This window comes from Lipotes vexillifer, unplaced genomic scaffold (assembly GCF_000442215.2).
Source record: "Lipotes vexillifer unplaced genomic scaffold, Lipotes_vexillifer_v1.1 scaffold147, whole genome shotgun sequence".
Lineage (NCBI taxonomy): Eukaryota > Metazoa > Chordata > Mammalia > Artiodactyla > Lipotidae > Lipotes > Lipotes vexillifer.
This window is the reverse complement of record NW_006778796.1, coordinates 3,945,653-3,972,161: the sequence shown is the minus strand read 5'-3', so window position 1 is coordinate 3,972,161 and position 26,509 is coordinate 3,945,653. Positions and strand designations below refer to the sequence as shown.

The 26,509-nt window shown below is 37.3% G+C and overlaps 1 protein-coding gene and 1 pseudogene across 1 annotated transcript in view; both read left to right on the top strand.

Annotated features, from left to right (window-relative positions):
• Positions 1-26,509, top strand: part of PKHD1 (PKHD1 ciliary IPT domain containing fibrocystin/polyductin) — a 433,351-nt gene that overhangs the window by 280,018 nt on the left and 126,824 nt on the right. Inside the window, exons 53-54 of the mRNA XM_007451921.1 lie at positions 18,134-18,247; positions 20,728-20,815. Coding sequence (XP_007451983.1) covers positions 18,134-18,247; positions 20,728-20,815 — 202 coding nt within the window. The remainder of the gene's footprint in view (positions 1-18,133; positions 18,248-20,727; positions 20,816-26,509) is intronic.
• LOC103082476 (ubiquitin carboxyl-terminal hydrolase 1-like) lies at positions 2,260-4,687 on the top strand (annotated as a pseudogene).

Genomic DNA, 26,509 nt, shown 5'->3' with positions numbered 1-26,509 from the left:
CTTTCCAGTTTTGATTTATACATTTCAAATCTTATTTTTAATTGTGTCCATTACCAACTATATTTTTATCTATTACTAGATATGGTATGTTCTTTTTCTCTCTGTTTGTCCATGTGTTCCAGGCTTAAAGGTTGATTATCTGAAAGGAACCCATCTGCCCAATCCTATCTGTATGATGCCTGAAGGAAGACTTTCAACCCATCTGTCTCATTCTACCACACCCTAAAGAAATCCCAACATGAAATAGATAATAAGACTAGTTAGCAAATAAATCTAATAGATGTGGACATTGCCACAGAGCACTGCCAGAGTCTGTCTGCTATCTGATGCCATTTGATCCAAGTCCCAGCATTGTGGAATTATATTTCTTGGTGGTCCTGCTTTTAAGGCAACTGGTGCTGGCAAAAGGTATCAATTGACTTTTAGTAGAGTGGAATCGTAATGGTAGCATTAGAAAGGATGTTTAAGGTCAAAGCTTTGCTTAGAGGGCTGCAGCTGCAACACAAATGCCAAATTCAGTTTCATTCTTTGTTCAGTGGTTGTTTCATTAGTCTGATAAAACACTTAAGATAAGCTTAAGGTATTTCACTTGTTTGTCCATACTTTCATTCATCATGTTTTTTGCTCATTGCCTACCACGTGCCAAGTACCACAGGAGAGGTTGATGTACAGAAATAGAAGTCATGAACCTAGCTTTCAAGAGATGTCTCAATAAAGCCGTGGAAACAAACAAATGAAAACATAATTGGAAGTGTCACCTCCTCCAATGCGGAGGGGGATTAAAGATAAAAGAAGAGATCGGAAAAGGCACATATTTGTGGATGAGCGTTATACCTTCAGGAAATTGTACAGTACATGGTAGGCCTGGACTGTAGGATTTATAGAACGGTGATAGCTGATGAAGCTTCTTGGCCTTATGCATTATGTTAGGGAGTTTGGGTTTTACCATGAAGGCAGTGCACAGTCACTGAGTGGTTTTAAGCAGGGACGTGACATGATTAGATCTGGTCTTAAAGTGATCACTCTTGGCAGTGTGGGAGGATGTGTTGGAAGGGGCACAGTGAAAAGTGAGAAGGCTACGAGGTGTTTCAGAAAAGAAATTGTAAAAGATTGAACTAGGGCAGTGGAGTTAAAGAGGAAGAATGAATTAGGGAAGTACTGAGGAGGTAAAAAATCACTAGAACTGTGTGGCAATTTTGATGTGAGGAGGGGAGTTGGTTAGGATACATCTTAGGGTTCAGGTTGGGAGATCTGGGTCCATGGCGGTGCCAGGACAGAACCTCCTTCCCACCACTTTTTAGTTGAGTGACTCTGGTAAATTAATGAGCTTTCTCTTTCTAAAATGGGAGCAACAGCAATCATGCTTATTTTATAGAGTTTTATAAAAATTAAGTGAATTAATATTTATTAAAGTGCTTGAATAGTATCAGCCACCTAGTAAGCCTGTACAGTGGTTTGTTGATTACATAGATTCACATTTGTCAAGTCTAGGTTTCTGTGGGATGTGTAAGTGGTAACATGTAGAGGGCAAATAAATTTATGAGAAAGCACAGGAGAGAGGACTGTGCTAACTATATATGGGTCATCAGCCAAAATGTGCAATCAAAGCTGTGAGATAGAGAAGAAAAAATGACAAGTGCTGAAATTTTGGCAAAAACCAACCTTTTAAGGTAATGGAGGAAGCTGAGTTCAGGAAGGAGAACGGAAAAGAAACAGCTATGAAGGTAGATGGAAAATGAGAAGAAAATAATGTCTTGAGACCCCAGCGGTTCCAGCGCCGGGCGAGCGGAGCCGCTTCTGGCGCTCCTTGCCGTCCCGGGGCGGGGACGGGGGCGGCCGCGGTCGGTCGCCGCTTCAGGGATGTAGTCGGTGCCTGCGCCTGGCAGGACCGAGCGGCAGCCCGGGTTCCTGCTCTTGAGAGCGATCGGTCACTCCCCTGCGGGGAGGGCGATCCGGCCAGCTTTTCCGTGGGTCGCGGGCCCCCGCGGGCTCGGGGCAGGGGCTCACCTGTTGCACCCGCCCTCAGCCTGCTTGGACTCCTCGGCGTCACCGCCGCGGACCTCACTCTGGGCCATGACCAGAGTTACGGGAGAAACATTTTTGATGTAACAACCCCCAGTGATAAGGACAGTCAGCAGCAAGAAATGGTATACCAGAAGATACGGCACCTGGTAAAATGTTATATTCTAGATATGATTGGTGATTACAAGGTCCCTGTATAAATTAATTCTTCTCAACTCCTTGGGATTTGAAGAGAAAATGCCCGGTGTCGTACCTAGTGAAAGTAATGGGCTTTCAAGAGGTAGTCCATCAAAAAAAAACCCCCCAGACTTTCCTTGAAGTTTTCTCAGAAAAAGGAAACCAAGAGAGCCTCGGATTTCACAGATTCTCAAGAAAATGAAGAAAAAACTTCTGAATACAGAAGGTCTGACACTGATCAAGTTGTTCCTGCAGCACAGTCCTCACCTGTCAACTGTGAGAAGAGAGAAGACTTTTTACCGTTTGTGGGACTGAATCATCTCGGTGATACTTGTTATCTTAATAGTGTACTTCAGGTATTATATTTTTGTCCTGGCTTTAAATCTGGCATGAAGCACTTATTTAATATTATTTCAAGGGAAGAAAGAAGCCCTAAAAGGTGAAGCCAGTCAAAAAGATAAGGGAAATTGCAAAGAAGATTCTTCAGCAAGTTATGAACTAATATGCAGCTTACAGTCCTTGATCATTTCAGTCGAACAGCTTCAGGCTAGTTTTCTCTTAAATCCAGAGAAATATACTGATGAACTTGCTACTCAGCCAAAGCGACTACTTAACACACTGGGGGAACTCAACCCTATGTATGAAGGATATCTACAGCATGATGCACAGGAGGTATTACAGTGTATTTTGGGAGACATTCAAGAAACATGCCAACTCCTAAAAAAAGAAGTAAAAAATGTGGCAGAGTTATCTAGTAAGGTAGAAGAAAAACATCAGAAAGAGGAAATGAGTGGAGCACGGAGATGGACAGTATGAGGCATTCGGAAGACTATAAAGAAAAATTGCCAAAAGTAAATGGGAAAAGAAAAAGTGACACTGAATTTGGTAACATGAAGAAAAAAGTTAAAGTCTCTAAGGAACACCAGCCTTTGGAAGAAAACCAGAGTCAAACCAGATCAAAAAGAAAAGCTACAGTTGATTCATTAGATATTCCTGCTAAAATAATCCCCAAGTACATTTCTGAAAATGAGAGTGCAAGACCCTCACAAAAGAAATCAAGAGTTAAAATAAACTGGTTAAAGTCTGCAGCTAAGCAACCCAGCATTATTTCTAAATTCTGTAGTCTGGGTAAAATAACAACAAACCAAGAATCCAAAGGACAATGTAAAGAAAATGAATATGATCTTGAAGAGGACTTGGGGAAGTATGAGAATGATAATACAGCTCATGGTTGTGTACTTGAATCTCCAGGGAATCACGTTATTTATGCCTGTTAATGAAGTTAAGCCCATAAATAAAGGTGCAGAGCAAATTGGTTTTGAGCTAGTGGAGAAATTATTTCAAGGTCAGCTGGCATTAAGGACTCGTTGCTTAGAATGTGAAAGTTTAACAGAAAGAAGAGATTTTCTTCTTTCATCAGTGCACCAGTGCAAGAAGATGGACTTTCCAAAGTAGAGGAGAGTTCTGAAATTTCTGCAGAGCCAAAAACGGAAATGAAGACCCTGAGATGGGCAATTGCAGAGTTTGCTTCAGTGGAGAGGATTGTAGGAGAAGATAAATATTTCTGTGAAAATTGCCATCATTATACTGAAGCTGAACGAAGTCTTTCGTTTGACAGAATGCCTGAAGTTATAACTAGTCATTTGAAGTGCTTTGCGGCTAGTGGCTTGGAGAAAATAAAATTAAGGGGGGAAGTGCCATATATCCTTCACAGAAGCACCTGAATATTAGTACTTATTGCAGTATTCTTTGTGTTTGATTGTTATGGTGGTGGACTTTCCAGGATCAACACTCCTTTACTGACACCTCTTAAACTGTCACTAGAAGAATGGAGCCCAAAACCAACCAACAACAGCTGTGGATTATTTGCAGTTGTGACGCATAGCGGCATTACAATTAGTAGTGGGCATTATACTGCTTCTGTTAAAGTCACTGACCTTAACAGTTTAGAACTACATAAGGAAAAGTTTTTGAACGACCAGTGTGTGAAATAGGTAAGCCAGAACCATTGAATGAGGAGGAAGCCAGGGGTGCGGTCGAAAATTATGACAATGAAGAAGTGTGGATTAGAGTCCGTGGAAATACCCAGCCAAGTAAAGTTTTGAACAAGAAAAATGTAGACGCTATTGGAGTTCTTGGAGGACAAAAGAGTAAAGCAAATTATGAGTTATACAACAAAGCATCTAATCTTGATAAAGTTGCCAGTACAGCATTTGCTGAAAATAGAAATTCTGAGACTAACAGTACTAATAGGACCCATGAATCTGATAGAAACAAGGAATCCAGTGACCAAACAGGCATTAACATGAGTGGTTTTGAAAACAAAATTTCATATGTAGTGCAAAGCTTAAAGGAGTATGAGGGGAAGTGGTTGCTTTTTGATGATTCTGAAGTGGAAGTTACTGAAGAGAAGGGCTTTTTGAATTCTCTTTCCCCTTCTACATCTCCTACATCTACTCCTTACTTGCTATTTTATAAAAAATTATAGAGTGAGTGTATTTTCCTTGCATATATATTAAACAGACCTGGACAAACATCAGTAAATTGATTACATCAAAAAAGTCTTTAGCTTATCTTTTGAAGCTATTGGATATTATTGGTCTCTCGAGGTTTTTATATAAATAGTGAAATTTGCATTATTGAAAACCATGTTAATTTTTAGAATTCATTTTCCTTAGTGGAGACTAGTGATTGATGCATTTAGGTTCCGGGAACAAACTTGTATAGGTTCTTAACTGAATTATTCAAAATGGAAGCATTTAAACACTTTGAATTTACACCTATCTTTTGTGTTTGCTTTTTCAAATAAAGTGCTTATATTTGTATCTCCATAGTTTGGAGTAATTATCTACATGATGTTTATAGGTTCTGTGGTTTTTCAGCTAAGAAGCAGAATCTCATTTCAGTATATTTAGTTTCGTAAGTCATGAAGCCAAATCTTTGATGGGCTGTATTAGCCACATGTATGTATTCACAGTAGTGCACATTTTGTGCCCTGAATCACTTTGGAAAGTGTCTCATAAAACCTGAAGAGTCAGTCCTCTTCTATCTTTACAAGACTTTTATATGTATTTATGAAAATGATTCTGTACCCTAGTAAATCTTTTTTGGCATGGACTAATTTGTATCTCTTCATAGTCATACTCTGCATGATCTGTATATAGTGCATCGAACTTAGAGGTGTGACCTTAAATTTAACTTTTTTTTAAAAAAGCAAGAGGTCGGGCTTCCCTGGTGGCGCAGTGGTTGAGAGTCCGCCTGCCAATGCAGGGTACATGGGTTCGTGCCCCGGTCCGGGAAGATCCCACATGCTGCGGAGCAGTTAGGCCCGTGAGCCATGGCCGCTGAGCCTGCACGTCCGGAGCCTGTGCTCCGCAACGGGAGAGGCCACAACAGTGAGAGGCCCGCGTACCACAAAAAAAAAGAAAAAGAAAAAGAAAAAGAAGATAATGTCTTGAAACGAAGAAATTTGCAAGAAAGAGAGAGTGGTTAGTAGTATGAGATACAGCGGAGAGAATAAAGAAAGCAGGAAAGGAAATTGTCCATCTTATTCTTTTTTCTTTTTTTAATATAATGGCTGTCAAATATAGTTTTGATAGAAAATGTTACTTTGCATTTTTTTTAATTAATTCATTTTTTTTGTTTGTTTAGGCTTTTTTTAAAAACATCTTTATTGGAGTATAATTGTTTTACATTGTTGTGTTAGTTGCTGCTGTATAACAAAGTGAATCAGTTATACACATACATATATCCCCATATCCCCACCCTCTTGCATCTCCCTCCCACCCTTCCTATCCCACCCCTCTAAGTGGTCACAAAGCATGAGCTGATCTCCCTGTGCTATGCGGCTGCTTCCCACTAGCTATCTATTTTACATAAAATTAATTCTTATTGGAGTATAGTTGCTTTACAATGTTGTGTTAGTTTCTGCTGCACAGCAAAGTGAATCAGTCATATGTATACATATATCCACTCTTTTTTAGATTTCCTTCCCATTTAGGTCACCACCGATCATTGAGTAGAGTTCCCTGTGCTATACAGTAGGTTCTTGAACAAAGAAAAATATTTGACACAATACCTGAAAGACAGTAACTTCTAATAAGTTTAATGCCATTTATCTATACTTTAACAACTTCATTTTTTGGCTTAAAATATAGGCTTAAGTACAACTGAACAGATTCAGTCTCATGTTTGAAAATAAACCGTTGTCTATATTAAGAGTGATGTCATCAAACCTTTCTATGCTTTCATGAGTAACAAACTTTCTTTTCGATGATAAAATGGAGCAAAACAGTAGGTATTAAGGAGAAAATAGATTTGCCCCTGTCTCCATCCCCTTCCTCCCCACTTCCCTCACTTTCTCTTTCATTGAACGCCAACTCAGTGCCAAGCATTCTTCCTGGGACTTGAGTATTCAGCAGTGAGCAAGACAGGTAAGATTCCTGCGTGCACTCTTTTGTTGGGGAAATAGACAATGAAATAGTAAAATAAATGAGGAAAATAATTCTAGATGGCAGTACATGCTCTGAAGAAAACTAAATGGAGGAGTGAGCTGAAGACAGGTGTTGGCACCATAGATTAGGTAGTCAGTAAACACCTTACTGAAGAATCAGTGTGACTACAGGCCATAGAGCCAAGAAAGAGCTAGACTCACAAAGATTTGAACAAGAGGGTTTCAGACGGAAGGAAGAGCTGGTGCAGAAGTCCTGAGGCAGAGCCAGGCATGTGCTTTACATAGTTGTGAGACAGAAAGGCTGCCCTGGTAGCTGGAGACTAGTGACAAGTAGGCATGAGTTTTCACAGTGTAGGATGGATTTTAAGCTATGCAGGGTTGTTTTCTAAAGCAATGAAGAACGCAAGTGAGTCCAAATTGTGCTGAAAATTGCTACTTTTTGATAATCTCATGCATATGACTTTAAGAAGACAGAAATTAGTTTAGGACCTTCATGAATATGGGAACTCTAGAAATCTGGATTATAAATCTAGTTTAGCGAGTCATTATACAACTTCTGGAAGATTCCTCAATAGTGGATTTATAACTGTGATATCTCAGACCTCAGAGATTATGTGAATCATCTGTATCATTGTATGGATAATGGAACTGAGATCCAAAGAGATTCTTTTTTTTTATTTATTTATTTGTGCTGTGTTGGGTCTTCGTTTCTGTGCGAGGGCTTTCTCTAGTTGTGGCAAGTGGGGGCCACTCTTCATCGCGGTGCGCGGGCCTCTCACTATCGCGGCCTCTCCCGTTGCGGAGCACAGGCTCCAGACGCGCAGGCTCAGTAGTTGTGGCTCACGGGCCTAGCTGCTCCGTGGCATGTGGGATCTTCCCAGACCAGGGCTCGAACCCATGTCCCCTGCATCGGCAGGCGGACTCTCAACCACTGCGCCACCAGGGAAGCCCCAAAGAGATTCTTGATTGGTTCCAAGGTCTCATAGCTCATAAAGAGCAGGACCAGGATTAGAGGTTATTTTAGTCACTTCAAATATTTGTCCTTCAAGCCTTTGCCCAAGAACTACCTTTACTATGGGCATTTTCCATTCAGTAGGTTTCAGTCTATCTTTTCTCCTGGTCCATTCTTTCATTCATATTGTCATTACTGCATTCATTTTACTATTATGAAATGGTATGTTTTCATGAATGTCTTCCTTGTATTAGATGATAGGCTTCTTTACAGAATTTTGTAACCCTAGTACCTTGTGCATAGTAGGCTTCTGATAATGTGCTGTGTGACTGATTAGTTTATTGATAAATGAATGGACACATCTAAGTCTGTCTTTCAGCTCAATGCCTTTTTCTTGTAATACATCCAGTCTACTGACACCTAAATGTCAACATCTGTGAGGAAGGGCTTACAGTGTTAATGTATAAATGACCACAATGTTTTGCCCCTCTCCCTATATGAAAGAAATAAACAGGGGCTAAAAACACATTGAAAAATTGATGATCTTGTACAAATCTAAATTTTATTCTGTGTAGGAGAGGAAAGCTAATAAAAATGCCTGACTCAAAGCCTGTTCAGTAAATATTGGTTCGTTGAGTGTTTTAAATGTTTGTATTTCTTTGCACAGGAATAGCTGTCTGAACTCATCATTTTCATCAGTGTCCTTTTTTAGTTGAGACATCATTTCCATGCTTTAATATGTGTCCTTCGTTATCTTAGATATCAGTGATATTAACAAGTTATTGATCCAAATGTGCAACTCAATGAAAGTGATTTAATATTATGCATACTTTTAAAATTGCAAATGGAAAATTCTCTTGTGATAGTTCGTAGGAGGATTTCAGAGAGGGATAATCAGTAATAGTATATGTGTGTCTTTAAAACTTAACAGAAGTCTCCTTGATCCCTAGGTAAACAACACATGCCCCACATTTCAGAGTCCCTTGGGACTCAGCAGTGCATTTTTCCTTCAGCCTGTCAGAGCCAAGTCACGTGATGCACTGCCTAGTCACTCAGTAATTATTCTAGGAACTGGGTTTTTATCCTAAAACTTGTCACATATTGTTTTGCAGAGCCAGTGATGTGTGTTTGTCAGCCCTGTCTCACATTTGTAGCCAGGAGCCTAAGGTCATCATTAGCCCATGACTTTGATTGTCAGGAAATGAAGTACTAGGTGTATGGAAGTTTCTTTCATTGCTTTGCATGATTGGGACTTTCTCAATCCTAAAGAAGAGGAAAAATCCATACACAGTTTATTGCCTTCCAAACTGACAGTTCTGTAAGGCTCGTTGGATGATTAAGTAATAAGAAGGAGACAAACCAGAGAAAAGTGTAGATTAAAACATATCCTCCAGCTTAAAGACACAATACCCAGTAGTCAGACTCACTGAGTAGCCAGAGAGAATCTTGTGGTGATGTTTGTTTAAAAATAATATATTAAGTGAAAAAAACAAACCAAACAAAAATATATTCTTTCAAGTTTATGATTAAAAAATAATACCAATTAACCACAAATTTAATGTGTAAACATAAGTGTACATAGATATCTGTAAAGTAGATGGTTTATAAGTTAGCTAATATAGATCATCAGTCAACAAATCAGTTTCTGTTTATACTGACTGTTCTCTAATCAAACTACTAGTTAATAAAAAGGTGAAATCAAAGGGATGTGATTTTTAAATATCATACTTAACTGTAAGGGCAAAAGCATAAAACCTTTGTTCTTTACAGGTTCAGGAAGCAATAAACTCTACTTCTGTGAGTTCCTCAGAAGATTGGTAGCCAACAGTTAAATAATACATATTTCAAAGTTAGATCAAGCATAGAAATATGTGTTTGTTTTCAGATGGATATTAGTTCTCTGACAAATATCACATTCTTCTTTTTTTTTTTTTTTTTTTTGGTGTGAAACATTTTTTAATTTTTTCCATTAAATTAACTCTGTACAGAGACAGCATCAGATGGGTGCCAGGGTCCCTTCTTGCTCTCATCTCATCTCGTCTTCCCTTTTTCCCCTCTCCCCTATCCCCAGGATCCTCTCCATCCAGTCAGTGCTCTCTGTGGTCAAGTCCATGGAAATTCCTGGCTCCAGTACAGTTCTAGGAGGGCAATTGTGAGACCTCTCAAACCTTCATGTTAATTGACTAAGGCCTTTTAGGATGTTTAGAGAGTAGCACCTACAAAATAAACACACAGACACATTTTGAAAACAAGAGGTTTTTTCCTGCAAATATTGCTCTCCTCTTATTAGTACAACGTGGGTATATTATTTTACTAAAGACCTTCTGCTCACCCTGTGTGAGAAAGCGAGATTCGGGGGAGAGAGCAGGGAAGATGAAGAAAGAATGGAGTGGTAGATGGAGATGCAAGTCATGTCCAGAGAGCATTTCAGGCAATGGAAATAGCATGTTGAAGTCCCCCAAACTGGGAAGCTGGAACATTTGTGGAACTAAAATAAGGCCAGTGTAACTGAAGCTTTGTTAGCAAGAGAGAGAATGGTTTGTGAGATAGAGCTGAGAATCAGAGAAAGCAGAGCATCATGGGTCACATTAAGGAGCTTGACCTTTATCCTAAGTAAAGAAAGGGTGGATGGCTTGGGGGAAACCAGAGAGAAGGCAAGTGAAGTAAATATTGTAAAAGTTTGGTTAAGAAAGATTGAGAAGCTGGCCCATGTATCACATTATTCTTAAATGTATATGTATTTTTAAGCAAAACACAGATACAAGAAATAATCCTTCTATCTTGCTGGGTTTGTCTCTACTAAACACAATTGTAGTATTCATTTTACTTTAATATTATAAAACTTTCTAAATCAGTATTTCCCAAACTATATTTTGGACACTTGAACTTCTATCACAATAACATAAAATTCCTTAGAAATTTATTAATTATTTTAAAATGATTAAATAGTTAATTATATGATAAATTTAAAAATTGTTAAATATTAATTATTTTTTCATGGAAAAGCTAGATAATTTTAAGCAAACAAGTGAATGAATGAATGAATGAATGAATGAATATTTTCTTGGTTAGAAAACTCTTACGACAGTATTTGAGTTTAAGAGGAATTTAATTGTGTTTTCTGCGGTTCCTTGGTCTGGACATTCAAGTAAGTGATCACCTAATGTGTTTACCTTTGAAATGTCTAGTTTCTAGTACCTTAGGGATAGGACATTGCTTGCTAGGAAGAGCTTGCCTTCTTTCTCTTAATTTCCAAATTTAAACATTGATTTTAAAATGTTTCATTTCTCTGTTGTTACTACCACTACTGTCTACACTGTTATTACTACTAAGAGCCAACATTTTTAAAAGCATGTATTATATGCAGACCCTGCCATGTATCTTTAACATGTACTAAATTATTTAAGCCTAATCAAAAATGGATGCTTTTACTGTGCCTATTTTATATGAAGTTGCAGAAACTGAGGCTTACAGAAGTAAATTAGCTCAGTCTTATTTATGAAATTATAAGGGTTTTTATACATGTTGCAAATATGTGAATGAATATGTTATATATTAACTTTTATTTTAATTTCTATCAACTGTTAACAAATTGAGAGCCCTCCTCATCAATGATGGAAATTTGTCAGCTTGAATAAAATCACTCTCTGAGGGGCTGGAGATTATCATTTGATAATGTCTACTGGTTATTCTTATAACCATGTCTTATTTCATTGGGCTGAAAGCCCTTCCACCCTCCATTTTTTTTTTTTCCACATGGGATTGATTTTGTTGAGGAGGGGTGTTTTAGGGCTAAGTGGGTCAAGTATACACTGGGAATTAAAAGCTAATTCAGAATAAAACAGGCTTCACAATTTAATTGATTTATCACTATTTGTCCAGAATGTTCTGGAGGCTCTACTCTGAAGAAAATAACTAGAGCAAGACATGAGGAAAATAGTCATGCTTCAGCTGGAAGCTCAGCTTCCAAAGTCATCAATGTATAACTTAGTTCTGAGGGCAGGAGAAAACCCTCAGATTGATATCAGGGGTAATTTCTTAACCTATCTTTTATGGGCAGTCATGATATTTATGGAATTTTAAGGTTAACTTGGAGGGAAATACAGATTATTTAGAAACACAATTTGTTGTTTTGGATTCAGTGAACAGGACCCGACAAAAAGTTTATTAGGGAGATGAGTCTAAAATTTTGGTCAATATTTATTAAATATGTGCAGTTTTTTTAATACATCAGTTATACCTCATTAAAGCTGTAAAAGAGTTTAATGCATTAGAGAAGCAGAAAAACAAATATAATTTTGATCAGTTTCCATTCTATTGATGAACAAGTATGTATAGATTAGTGTCCTTGAAACATAATAGTTTATTATGAAATATGACACACGTTCAGAAAAGTTTGCAAAGTAAAAAGTACAAGTTCAACTAAATAAGAATCCAATCTAGTGGGTATGTAGTGGGATCTCATGGTTGTTTTAATTTGCATATCTCTAATTTTTAATGTGATTTGAGCACTTTTAAAATTTTTACTTTCTATTTGGTATCTTATTTTGTGAAGTAGCTGTTCTCTTGCCCTTTTTTTTTAAAAAAATAGATCTTTATTGGAGTATAATTGCTTCACAATACTGTGTTAGTTTCTGTTGTACACTAAACTGAATCAGCCATATGTATACATATGTCCCCATATCCCCTCCCTCTTAAGCCTCCCTCCCACCCTCCCTATCCCACCCCTCTAGGTGGTCACAGAGCCCCGAGCTGATCTCCCTGTGCTATGCTGCTGCTTCCCACTAGCTATCTATTTTACATTTGGTAGTGTATATATGTCGTTGCTACTCTCACTTCGCCCCAGCTTCCCCCTCCCATCCTGTGTCCTCAAGTCTACTCTCTATGTCTACATCTTTATTCCTGCCCTGCCCTTTTAAAATGATGAATTATCTTTTTTATATTGATTTGTTGAAGTCTTTTTTTTCAAATCAAGCAACATTTATTAATAATTACTATTATTATTACAAAAAGCAAATATTTGTTTTTTTTAACATCTTTATTGGAGTATAATTGCTTTACAATGGTGTGTTAGTTTCTGCTTTATAACAAAGTGAATCAGTTATACATATGTTCCCATATCTCTTCCCTCTTGCATCTCCCTCCCTCCCACCCTCCGTATCCCACCCCTCTAGGTGGTCACAAAGCACCGAGCTGATCTCCCTGTGCTATGCGGCTGCTTCCCACTAGCTATCTATTTTACGTTTGGTAGTGTATATATGTCCATGCCACTCTCTTACTTTGTCACAGCTTACCCTTCGCCCTCCCCATATCCTTAAGTCCATTCTCTAGTAGGTCTGTGTCTTTATTCCCATCATACCACTAGGTTCTTCATGACACTTTTTTTCCTTAGATTCCATATATATGTGTCAGCATACGGTATTTGTCTTTCTCTTTCTGACTTGCTTCACTCTGTATGACAGACTCTAGGTCCATCCACCTCACTACAAATAACTCAATTTCATTTCTTTTTATGGCTGAGTAATATTCCATTGTATATATGTGCCACATCTTCTTTATCCATTCATCCAATGATGGACACTTAGGTTGCTTCCATGTCCTGGCTATTGTAAATAGAGCTTCAATGAACATTTTGAGCGGGCCTCTCACTGTTGTGGCCTCTCCCGTTGCGGAGCACAGGCTCTGGACGCGCAGGCTCAGTGGCCATGGCTCACGGGCCCAGCCGCTCCACGGCATGTGGGATCTTCCCAGACCACGGCACAAACCCGTGTCCCCTGCATCAGCAGGTGGACTCTCAACCACTGTACCACCAGGGAAGCCCCATAACTCTTTTTGAATTATGATTTTTTCAGGGTATATGCCCAGTAGTGGAATTGCTGGGTCATATTGGAATGTACCTTTTGTTGGTTATATGTGTTACAAATACCTTTGCCTACTCTGTGGCTTGCTTTTTCATCTCTTAATGGTATCTCTAGATAATTGGAAAACCTTTATTTAATACAATTCAGTTTATAGACCTTTCCCAAGATGAATTGTACATTTTGATTGAACTATGGTAGGCGAGTATATGCGATATGGTTTTAATTCTTTTAAGTTTGCTAAATTTGCTTTAGGGTCATCATATGGCCAATATTTGTGAATGTTTTATGCAAGCTTGAAAAGAATATGTATTATTTGTGAGTCTAGTTTTGCATCTACACATATTATGTTATTTGCTAATTATATGTCAAAACTGTTGCATCCTTACTATTTTCTTGTTTATTTAATTTGCCACTGTTATTTTTGGTATATCTGCTCATTTTTGCTTTATTCTGAAGCTATGATGCTAGGCACATACATACTTACTATTCTTATAACATCGGTGTCTTTTTTACTGTGGAGTATCCCTCTTTATTTCTAATTGTTTTCTGCAAGAGGATTGGTTAAAATTACTTAGTTCACCATTTTGGGGACAAAATAGATGTGAACTTTGCTGGAAAGACACAGTTCCTTCTCTCAGGGACTGTACTGTAAAGAGGAGGCAGTCTGATAAAAGACACTTACAGTACAGTCTTGAAGCACTGAGGTAAAGCATGGCCTGTGTGGTAGCCCACAGCGGGCTACTTAAAACAGACGTAGTTGACAAGGAAGGCTCACAGAGGAGGTGGCCTCTGAGCTGGGTTTGCTCTTGTTTGGGGACTTGGTTTAGGTGGCTCAGCTCTCCAGCGTGGCAAGGAAACCGGGGTGCAGGTGGCGGGGAAGGAAGGGGTTCTAAATGCACAAAGCTGTTCCCAGTCATTTGCTATTTCAAAGAGTTTTCCGATCTCTGCTATTGTAAATAGGTAGCACTGCAGTGGAGAACTTTGAGCATTAACCCTTGCCCGTGTTCTATACTATTTCTTTAGGACAAGTTCCTTGAAGAAGACTTACTGCAGCAAGAGGTGCGGACATTTTTATGCACAAAAGGGGGCATCTAGCTGTAGGTCATAGGAGGCTTTTAGAAATAAATTATAGTGGAGCCAAGTTTTGAGGGATGATTAGGAGTTAGACAGGATGAAAGTAGGCATATAAAAGCCTGGGGAATCTCACGGGCACAGAGTAGGGTGGAGGTAAATAATTCAGGGTGGGCTGGCTTAGTCACAAGCTGTGAGGAGTCGTGCCAAAAGAGTGGACTTAAATGTAAACTAGGTTTGTATTTGATTCCATCAAAGAAGTTCAGTTAATAAAATCGTATAAAGTCCTTTAACCTTTTTCTTACCTTTGAAGTTCATGGAATCCATTTGTACCATATTCCTCAAATCATTATAACCGTTATCTTTTATATACCAGAACTTATTTTCCTTCCATCTCCCCAGGTGATTTTAGCATCTGGAACGTATTCTGTTTCCCCTCCGTTGCCCACCATCATCCTAAGTTGTGACAACTTCCATTTACTTCTTTCCTATTCCGCTACGTCCATGTGTCCTCGGATGGGACTTATAAGTCTAAGCCCAGCTTCCCCACTTTTTAGCTGTGTAATTTCTGACAGGTTCTTTAACCTCTCTCTGTCTCTGTTTCCTTGTGAGAGCCTCAACAATATCCTTCACAGGGTTGTGATAATTAAATGAAATCATATATGCAAAAACACCTGGCTTGTCTCGGCAGCATGACGACAAGGATTTCCCCTCCATTGTGAGTATCTGCATTCATCCAGGTTGAAAATGCCTTTTGTTACAGTTTAGAGCAGATTGAAGCAGCTTTAAAAAGGGAAATCAGAGAAGAACTGCATGATCCCATGAGCCTTCTCTTAGCGGTGGCTCCTCTCATTTAGGGGCAAAGCGCAAGCTCGTGAGAGCACCTCACCTTTCATTGAGTGCTAGATTTGAGAATAAAATGAGGAGTTCGGACTTTAAGGCTTTCCATTTACCAGCTTTCACACATTTGAGAAGCACTGCATTTTCATGTTAAAATAGTATCTATTTCCTTCTCTTAGGTCACTCTTGCCTTCTTTCTGCTCCGTCCCTATTCTCCATCTTTCCCTTCCCCCACATCACAAAAAAGAATACAAACTCTGGTCATTTCAGATACCAAAAGATCACGGCAGGCTGACTAATTTTGCCCAGACTTTCTGTGAAAGCTCCACATGTGCTGCCGTTTTGGGTTGCATAATTGATTTAATCTCTGATTTTAGAGGAACACTGAACTCTTTTCGTGGGACTCTGCGTACATTTCTCTAGGGCAAAAACTGTCCTACTTTTTTTCTCTCTGGTATCTGTTTAGTGCTAGACCATTTTCCCCCCAAGAATCTAAACTACCCTCCGTGAAATAAATGAAATCACAGTTGGAAAACGGCTTACTGGCCAGATAAGAGCTATACCACGCACAGTTTCTTCACATTCTCCTCCTCCCCACATCCCTTCTTTCTGCTCTCGCACATCTTTGTTTTGGCTAAAAGGATGTGTTAGTCACTCAGCTGAGGATTGACGTTACCTACGTGGAGCCACCGTGTACCTTAGCGTTTTATTGGGAAAGCACACGCTGTGGGGTCCCATCCTTGCATGCCTGTTGGCCTACTGTGTGACTCCAGGGAAATTTACTTACCCCTCTGAGTCTTACTTTCAGCAGTCACTGTAGACCAGTGGCTGTGCAGGCTGAACTATAGAGCTAGGTATGTAGCAAGCTGGAAACTCACACCGAGCCTTTGGCTAACCAGGTATATATATGGGGTGCCAACTGGGGAAAATGATTTTATGCCCCTGAAAGACCACTTAGCCAAAAGCACAACCAGGCAATTTTAAGTTTCCATTTACTTCATTGTACCATATTTGGCAACCTCATTTTGGGTTATGTTTTCAGGAATTTCTAAGTGGAAAGGCATGTTTGATAGCAGATGTGTTTTGTCAGCTTCTCCGATCCAGTATATAGTTTGGAGACAATCTTCTCACTAGTTGCTTCTTAAAAAATCTAATGCTTTGTAATATTTTATGTACTCTAAGATATATTTTCTGAAGAAAATAATCTTTGCTAGGTCCGTACTCAGAAACACAATTTTAGTAATTTCCCCAAATTATTCTCATACTGTGAAAGTGAACAAAGTCTGCTGTTTACATCAATAGATTAAGGTCAAAAGTAATTCCCAACTGCTATTTGAGTATCACAGCTTGAGGGTTGTGTCCTTTTACTGCTAAAATAATTTAGACTTAGATAATAACCTATTACTTGTTTAATAGAACACAGCATAAACAGACCATTGTTCAAATTCAGACTGTTACTTACTAGTTGGATAAATTTGGACGAGTCCCTTAACCCCTTAACCTCATTCTGTATGAATATTTAACACTGAGATAGGAATCATATTTACTTCTCAAGTGTGTTATGAAGATTTTTTTTTTTTTAATATGCCAGGGGAATGGGTGCAGTAGATTTATGGTAATCAGTATTATTTTTTTTATTTTGCGGTACGTGGGCCTCTCACTGTTGTGGCCTCTCCCGTTGTGGAGCACAGGCTCCGGACGCGCAGGCTCAGCGGCCATGGCTCATGAGACCAGCCGCTCCGTGACATGTGGGATCTTCCCGGACCGGGGCACGAACCCATGTCCCCTGCATCGGCAGGCGGACTCTCAACCACTGCGCCACCAGGGAAGCCCCAGTATTTTTTTAAAAATTTATTTATTTATGGCTGTGTTGGGTCTTCGTTTCTGTGTGAGGGCTTTCTCTAGTTGTGGCAAACGGGGGACACTCTTCATTGCGGTGCGCGGGCCTCTCACTGTCGCGGCCTCTCTTGTTGCAGAGCACAGGCTCCAGACACACAGGCTCAGTAATTGTGGCTCACGGGCCCAGTTGCTCCGCGGCATGTGGGATCTTCCCAGACCAGGGCTCAAACCCATGTGCCCTGCATTGGCAGGCAGACTCTCAACCACTGCGCCACCCGGGAAGCCCCTGCTGTGAAGATTTAATGCTAAAATACATGTAGAGCAATGTGGGGATCCAGCCGTAGACAGTGTATCAATCAGGTTTTGCTGTAATAATGTTGTGTAACAAAGAATCACCAAGTCTCAGTGGCTCACGACAACAAATATTGATGCGGGACTTGATTTGATTTGGTTCCAGCTCATGGGTTCTGTTCGGGTCTGCTGTGTACGTCTCTTCATCCAGGCCCTAGAGGTTATTTAAGGAATTCTCCTTTCATGGCAGAGAACATTATTGCAAGTGATCTGGTGAAACTTGCCAAGCATTTTAAAGCATCAACTCGGAATTGGCATTACTGTCACTTCTACCCGAATTTCATTGGGCAAAACAAGTCATGTGTCCAGGCTCAATATTAATAGGTCAGGAAAGTATACTCTGCCCTAAGAAGAGTGAATATTTGCTGAACAGTAATCCAATCTCCCTCAGAGAAGTTTACTGCATCTCATTTTTCCACCTTTTCTTTTTTCATCTATGAACACTGGCTTTTCTCCATCTAGTCTACTTTATAGCATCTACTTTGCATTCTCAAAATTACATCACAATTTCCCTCTCCCTCCTTAAATTTCAAATTAATTTACATTATATACTTTTCTTGTCAACAGGTACTTTAGAAAATCCCTTAGAAAAAGAAAAAAAGCTTCTGATTCTCCTTAGAACTTCAGAGGGAGTCTTTTGTGACCGTTTCATCGGAATTCGTATTGATCCAGGAACAATTGGTAAGAGTATAATGCAGTTTTTATTAAAAATGAAATGTGTGTGTATTTCTGACAGGGAAGTACCATTCATAGAACACCTACTAAATTCCAGGCACTCTTCTAGAGAATTTATTATTTCACTTACCAGCTCTCCTGTAAGGAGTATACATTTTACTGATGTCAAAACTAAGACTCAGAGATGGTGAACAATATGCAGAAAGCCACACAGTTTTATACTGTCAGAACTTAGATTCATATCCAGATTGGTCACACACCAAAGGCTGGATGAAGAGTCTGTGTTATCAACTTTAAATACTATGTGGTTATTGATACATTTTTTAAACTGATAGCTCTATAGATTACTAAGAAACATTTACTGTTGGCAGTTTCTTCCTTTGATACTGCCACAATACCAAATCCTGTTTTATTTTATTATTTTTTTAATGTTTATTTATTTCTTATTAGTCATCCATTTTATACACATCAGTGTATACAGGTTAATCCCAATCTCCCAATTCAAATCCTTTTTTAAAGCACAGAAGAGCACAGAAACTAGGACTGGACTTGTATAACTATGATGTAAGGGCCACGCAATAACTTACTTTTAAGGGAAAGGTATAAGAGGCTTTTTATAGATTTCTAGCATTTTAAAATTTTCTTTATATGGTATTCCTAATTTTATAAGATTTCAGTGACTCAGTAAAAACAATCATGTTAGGATAGTTTGAAGTTTGGTAACCTGGTTTCATAAAGTATAGCCATTGCCTTATAATACTTTGATAGTGCTTTATTGTTTTCAAATGATTTTTCATATATGCTATTTATTTTATCTTTTTAAGAATATGAGGTTAAGGAATATTTTACTTTTTTCAAATTGACAAGCTAGATGGATCACAACAGGAGCATGGATTCTTTTTGCCTGTGGTGTCCACTCTGTTCCAGGGAGTGCCATGTTGAACTGGACTTTGTGTTAGGAGCATGTGAGGGTGCCTGTCTTGATCCCTAGTGCCAGCTGTATTGCCAAACAAGTGTTTCTAAAAATTTCTCTGATACTAAATTGAAAAAGGAATGAAATGTTTGTCACTGCATGCTTAAAATTTGGTGATATCATAAGTAAATAACATATTTTAATCTCTTCAAGTATTATAATCTCCTTGAAACAACTAGGAAATGGTGTCATTTTACAGTTAACCTTTGGTGATTGGGAATGGTCAAGAAATCTGATTTCTGGTAAATTGAAGGAAATAAACTGGTTTTTGTTAAAATCTTTGTAGTTGGAAATTTCTCTGAATTATTCCATGTTACTCTCCTGTCTAGCTTACTTAGCTAATAGTGATTAATTTTTTGATGATGATGATGATATTATTATTATGAAAGATTGATTCCAGGTCATGTCCTAAAAGTGGGAGTATTTTTTCCATTTCCACTAATCCTTATTTTAGTTTTATTATCTTCCGAATTTTTGCTGAATTAGAGTATGGTAAAATTATGGATGTTGACTTAAACACTTGGTTAGGTTCTAATTAACTGAGCTTTTTTAGTTCACATTGGATGAAAACCCAAGGCATATTATTTGTACCTTACTGGTTTTTACTTCCCTTACACATTTTCTGCTAAAATTTGTGAAATCTTTAGATTTCAAGATTAGTGATTTGCAATAAAATGGGGGTGCACTAATCCAGGAGTATGAAGACAATCAGTCCATTTGGGTGCAGGAAGAATATATTAGAACTTTTATTCAAACATGTATGAATATATTCATTTGTATGGTTATTTATCTACAAACAAATAGACATGTGTTAGGTGTGCATGATCATAATTTTGTTACTGCTTGGGTTCATGCTCAAGACATGTTTAGACCACTAGAATATGAGGAATTTTGCTTCATGTGATTTTAAATGGCAATAAAATGTGTAAGAGGAAATACCTGAAGGAATAAAACTGGACTGCATCAAGCATGTCCCTGGTAAGACTTTAATTTATGAGTCTGAAATAAATTATATTTTGAACAAATGAGCTAGAGATTTATCCTTTGATATCTGTAATACAAAAATATCTGAGGTCCAACTATGGAAAACAAAGCTAATAGCAGCAAATCTCTTTCCTCAGGAAACAAAATTACCTTGCCTTTGGAAAGTCTACTGTATAACACAAAATATCAAAACCAGTTAACTTCCAACAGAATTGCAAATGGTTTGGAGTGACTTACTCGTAGAAATCTAACTAGTTAGCTGGGAATAGACCATTAGAGTGGTCTGTTTCCCAGCTCTTGGATTACTAGATATGGTGTAGCATTCATTTCTCTATAGCTTTTGAGAGAATAAAAATGTTTCATAGCCAAGTGAGATGTTAAGTGTTCTTTTTCTGATAAGGTGGACATCTTCATATATAGTTTCTATATCAGGTGTCTTGCACAATAAGCTCTCTAATGAGTTTTGCTTATGTGGCCTTAATTTCTTGGAAGGATTTTCCCATCCAACTGTTGCTCCTTTTATTTTCAGGGGTGTTTGGGAAACTTCAGCTTCATAGTGCTTATCCTAAGAAATCCTGGACACATCTTGGGGCTGACATTGCCTCAGGCAATGAGAGGTAAGGAATGAGAGTAACTTAGGGATGTAGTTTTTGGTTTGGTTTGCTTCTGCTGGAGGTTTTGTTACAATATGAAATTAAATTTTAGATTAAGGATCATAATTTAAGGATGAATAAATAGAAAAATAAAAGGCTAGAAGGAATTTAAAATATTCTCTGTAACATAATGGAAGAAGAACAAAACAAGCTAAAGGCAGGGGGGATATAATTTATTTAAAGCGTAAATTTTAGATCATACATGTTTTCTGTTGCCAATAAATCTTTAAAAATATGAATTCTATGAGATAATAGATGAAATATAAGGAGGGACCACAATGTCTGAATTGAAATGACAGGTGGTGAAGAGATAGCTAGAAATGAAATAAGAGTGAGATGAAGCATGTAAAGAATCTTACGGAATTTAAATTGCAGTGATAGAATTTAATAATGCATTGGAGGCAGTAAAGAATGAAATCACTACTGTGTCAAAGTGAGCAGGCAACATGAAGAAATTGATGGAGTCTACATGAATGAAGAAGACAAAATCAAGAGATAAAAATAATAAAAGAGAAGGTACTAGAAATAGAGAACAGAAAATACAAGTGCATTTTGATAACTGCTCTTTTTAATGAGTCCAGAATAATGACAACACAAAGAATAACTAAAACTTAACTAAAATACACATAACAGACCTGGGATTATTTCTATTTAATTTGAATAACATCGAGAATAATGATAGATACATATCCTCACAGTACAAGAAAAAAAAGTGAAAAAGTAAAAGAAAAACAAAAAGGGACATAAAGCTTGATAACATTAGAATTTTCTACAACATCAAATGTAGGAAGATAGTGGTGCAAAATCTATAAATGTTCAGGGGAAAAAAGATTATAAGCAAAGGCTTGGCTTGTAAACATAGACCCTGCTAAAATGCTGTTCACATGTGAATGCAAACAAAAGATTTCTTTTGCTTTGCAAGAACTGAAAAAAATTTTAAAATGTGTTATAATAAAGAGATTAAACTGAGTCTAAAATTTAAGAACACAAATAGCATTCAGGAATTGTATAAAGGTAGATAAAGTATAAATATCAAAGGCAAGCATTGGAATAAGTTAAATATAATACTGTAACTATGGTTATTAAAATAAGACAAATTCTAATTGCTCTTATAAAAGAAACTATATAAAATCTAAAAGTTAATGTATTAGTCAGCGTTCTGTTTCTATAAAATATATATAATAGTAGATTATATGTGTATGTATGTGTATGTGTGTATATATATTATATACAATATATATTATATATAAAGAGACATGTTTCAAGGAATTAGCTCATATGCTTAGGAGAGCTATAAGTTCAAAATTTTATAGGGCAGGCTGGCAGGGTGCAAAGACTTGAGCAGGATCTGATACTGTAATCTTGAAGTAGAATTTCTTCTTTTTCAGGGAAACTTCAATTTTACTTTAAGGTCTTCCAGCTGATTGATGAGGCCCACCCACATTATCGAGGGCCATTTCCTTCACTTAAAGTCACCTGACTGTAGATGTTAACCACATTTGCAAAATACCTTCACAACAACACTAAGCTTCCTGTTTGATCAAATACCTGGCTACTATAGCCTAGCCAAGGTAACACATAAACTAACCATCACAGGTTATAATTCTCAAATAAAAATCTAGGTTTGAAATTGGGGACTATAGCCACAGGAAACTGGAGATGGAACATAAGAGAACCATAGGAAGTAAATATGAGTTAATTCTAACAGAATTAAAAATAGGACATATAGGGCTTCCCTGGTGGCACAGTGGTTGGGAGCCTACCTGCCGATGCAGGTGACGTGGGTTCGTGCCCCGGTCCAGGAGGATCCCACATGCTGTGGAGCAGCTGGGCCCGTGAGCCATGGCCGCTGAGCCTGCACGTCCGGAGCCTGTGCTCCGCGACAGGAGAGACCACAGCAGTGAGAGGCCCGTGTACCGCAAAATAAATAAATAAATAAATAAAATAGGACATATACCTTCCAAATCACCAGAGAGAAAAAAGAATGAAAGAAACTATAAAATAAAGGGTGAAATACAGAGAAGACCGTGAAATAGTGAGAACTGAAACAACAAAAAAGGTACAAAATGACAATAAAAGTAAGGAAGTAAGAATAAATCTGCCAGTTATAAAAAGAAAATGTGCTTGTTAAAAATGACCCTATATAGGGCTTCCCTGGTGGTGCTAGTGGTTGAGAGTCCGCCTGCCAATGCAGGGGACTCGGATTCGTGCCCCGCTCCGGGAAGATCCCACATGCCACGGAGTGGCTGGGCCCGTGAGCCATGGCCGCTGGGCCTGCGCGTCCGGAGTCTGTACTCCGCAACGGGAGAGGCCACAACAGTGAGAGGCCCGCATACTGAAAAAAAAAAAAAAAAATGACCCTATATAGAAAAAAAATTAGTAATGAATAAAAATGTAATCATAACTTTTTTTATCAGAGGAAAACAAACCAGTTCAGAAAAATGTTTAGTTAAATATTGGACAAAATGAATCCTTAAAATAAAAATAAATGGAAGCAAGGACTTCAAAATTATTCACAAGAAAAGTAAAAAATCAAAATAAATACATTTTATATTAATAAAGACTTCAATCTTCAGTGAGACCCCAGTAGTAAGGAAAGTTTTATACCAGATAACATAATATAGAAATATGTAAAGTAAATCTGTAAAAAATATGAGAGGAAATTAACAGAAACAAAAATAGTAATGAAAGTAATAAAATTTACTTACCTCTTTCAGTTTTTAACCTTTAGATTAAAATTATAAAGAAAATATTAAGAAATATAACCAATATAATAAAGGCAATTTAATTTGTATATATGTATAATATATCTTTACTCCAATATAATTAAAAACCTTAATAAATTTTAATAAACAGAAATTATATATTGATACAATATAATCACAATAAAATAAACATGGAGATTAAGACAAAATTTTAGCCAACACCCTTAATCTCTTGCAAGATGGAAGAAAAAAAGATAAATGCTCTCCTACATAACTTTTGTATCTAAGAGGAGATCAAACCTTTATCAATAGACTACTTGGAAAATAATAGTAATGAGAGTATTGCATGAGAGATGGCCATACGTGTCATCACATTAAATGCTTTCATTGTTGAATAAGAAAGTACAAAATAAACTAAGTTGTCAATGTAAGAAATCAGAAAGAAAATAACCAACAAATCTAATGAAATCAATCTGTACCTGATAAAGGCAGAAATTGATGAATTACAAAGTAGGAAATTAATAGACTTGATTTTGTTTTAGAGGTACTGGTTTAATCTCCAATAACTAACCATACAAAGAAAACAAAATGTAATTCAGAAATGGGGATTCAACTATAATAGATATCAAAGAGATTAAAATTGTAATCTAAAAATATGTATATCTATATAGTGTCATTCTGAAATTAAAAAATTATATATAGAAATATAAATGATTGGGACTTCCCTGGTGGTACAGTGGTTAAGAATCCACCTGCCAATGTAGGGGACACGGGTTCGAGCCCTGGTCCGGAAAGATCCCACATGCCATGGAGCAACTAAGCCCATGCACCACAACTACTGAGCCTGTGCTCTAGAGCCTGTGAGCCACAATGATTGAGCCCACTACTGAAGCCCACATGCCTAGAACCTGTGCTCCACGACAAGAGAAGCCACCACAGTGAGAAGCCCATGCACCGCAACAAAGAGGAGACCCCGCTCGCCGCAACTAGGGAAAGCCCGCACACAACAACAAAGACCCAGTGCAGCCAAAAATAAATAAATAAATGAATAAATTTTAAAAAAAGAAATATAAATGATCGTAATCGGCTAAAGAAGAATAAAACTGAAAGAACCAATAACAGCAAGACATAAAGTTATCACAAATTTATTCCCAAGAATACATTTGGCTCAAGTAAATTTATGTCATGTTTTTCTAGCCATTCACTTAGTCATCAGACATTTATTGTGTTGTACAATCTATTCCATAGCATAGGAAAATATGTGAAGCTTTCCAATTTGTTTTAGCAAGCAAGCATAAAGTAATTTATAAAACAGCTGCTAAAGGTAACTCAAGAAAAGAAAACTAAGGCACCATCCAAGCCATATCCTAAATAAAACAGCAACAAATGAAATCCAGTAATTTATTTTTTTAAAAAAGAGTATGATTTATTCAAGTGAAGGATGGTTCAAAATGAAATAATTAATTAATATAATTTACCTAAACAAAAAATATAAAGACTACGAACGTGTTCAGTTTGATACAAAACAGAAATGCATTTAGTAAAATTCAGCTTGCATTCTTGGAATAAACAGTAAATTAAGACTATAAGGATACTTTTTCTTCTAAAAATAGAACTACCATATGACCCAGCAATCCCACTACTAGGCATATACCCTGAGAAAACCATAATTCAAAAAGAGTCATGTACCAAAATGTTCACTGCAGCTCTATTTACAATAGCCAGGACATGGAAGCAGTCTAAGTGTCCATCAACAGATGAGTGGTTAAAGAAGATGTGGCACATATATACAATGGAATATTACTCAGCCATAAAAAAAAGAAATTGAGTTATTTGTAGTGAGGTGGATGGACCTAGAGTCTGTCATACAGAGTGAAGTAAGTCAGAAAGAGAAAGACAAATACCGTATGCTAACACATATATATGGAATCTAAAAAAAAAAAAAGGTCACGAAGAAACTAGGGGCAAAACAGGAATAAAGACACAGACCTACTAGAGAATGGACTTGAGGTTACGGGGAGGGGGAAGGGTAAGCTGGGACGAAGTGAGAGAGTGGCATGGACATATATACACTACCAAACGTAAAATAGATAGCTAGTGGGAAGCAGCTACATAGCACAGGGAGATCAGCTCGGTGCTTTGTGCCACCTGGAGGAGTGGGATAGGGAGGGTGGGAGGGAGGGAGATGCAAGAGGGAAGAGATGTGGGGACATATGTATATGTGTAACTGATTCACTTTGTTATAAAGCAGAAACTAACACACCATTGTAAAGCAATTATACTCCAGTAAAGATGTTAAAAAAAAAAAAAATCAGTGTTTCTTAATAGGGTGGTTTAGCCATTAGTTGAGAATCAGTGTTTTAAATATTAATACAAAATAAATAATTAAAAATCTTGCTCATACAAGCAACTTTCTATTTTTATGGAAAAACTGAAATTAAAAGTCACTGAGTATTACAACAATCATTAAAAATTGTTATTAAAGTTTTAGCCAGTATATTGAGTCAAGAAAAAATGCATTAGTTGTAACTATTAAAAGGAATCTAAACCATCATTTTTTGTGTGTGTGGATTGTATATACTTTTGTCCTAGAAAACTAGAGAATCATCTGAAAAACTATGAGTTTTATTCAGTAAATGCACAAATCAATAGCCTTTTAATATGTGAGCTATAAAATTTTAAAGCACAATAAGTCTTATTTAAAATATCTATAAATAAACTTAAAAAAGATTTCAGGAGCCATAGAAGCATATCTATAAAACACTAGTCAAAGGCATAAAGGAGATTAGAATAAATGGTGACCATAACATAAATGGAAAAACTCAATGTTTTAAACATGTCAAATCTAATGCAACTTTAATTACAAACCAAACATATGCATTTTGAATCTGACTCATTAAATCTAAGTCTTTTGGAACAATAAATACTTGAAGATAGCCAAACATTACCAGTT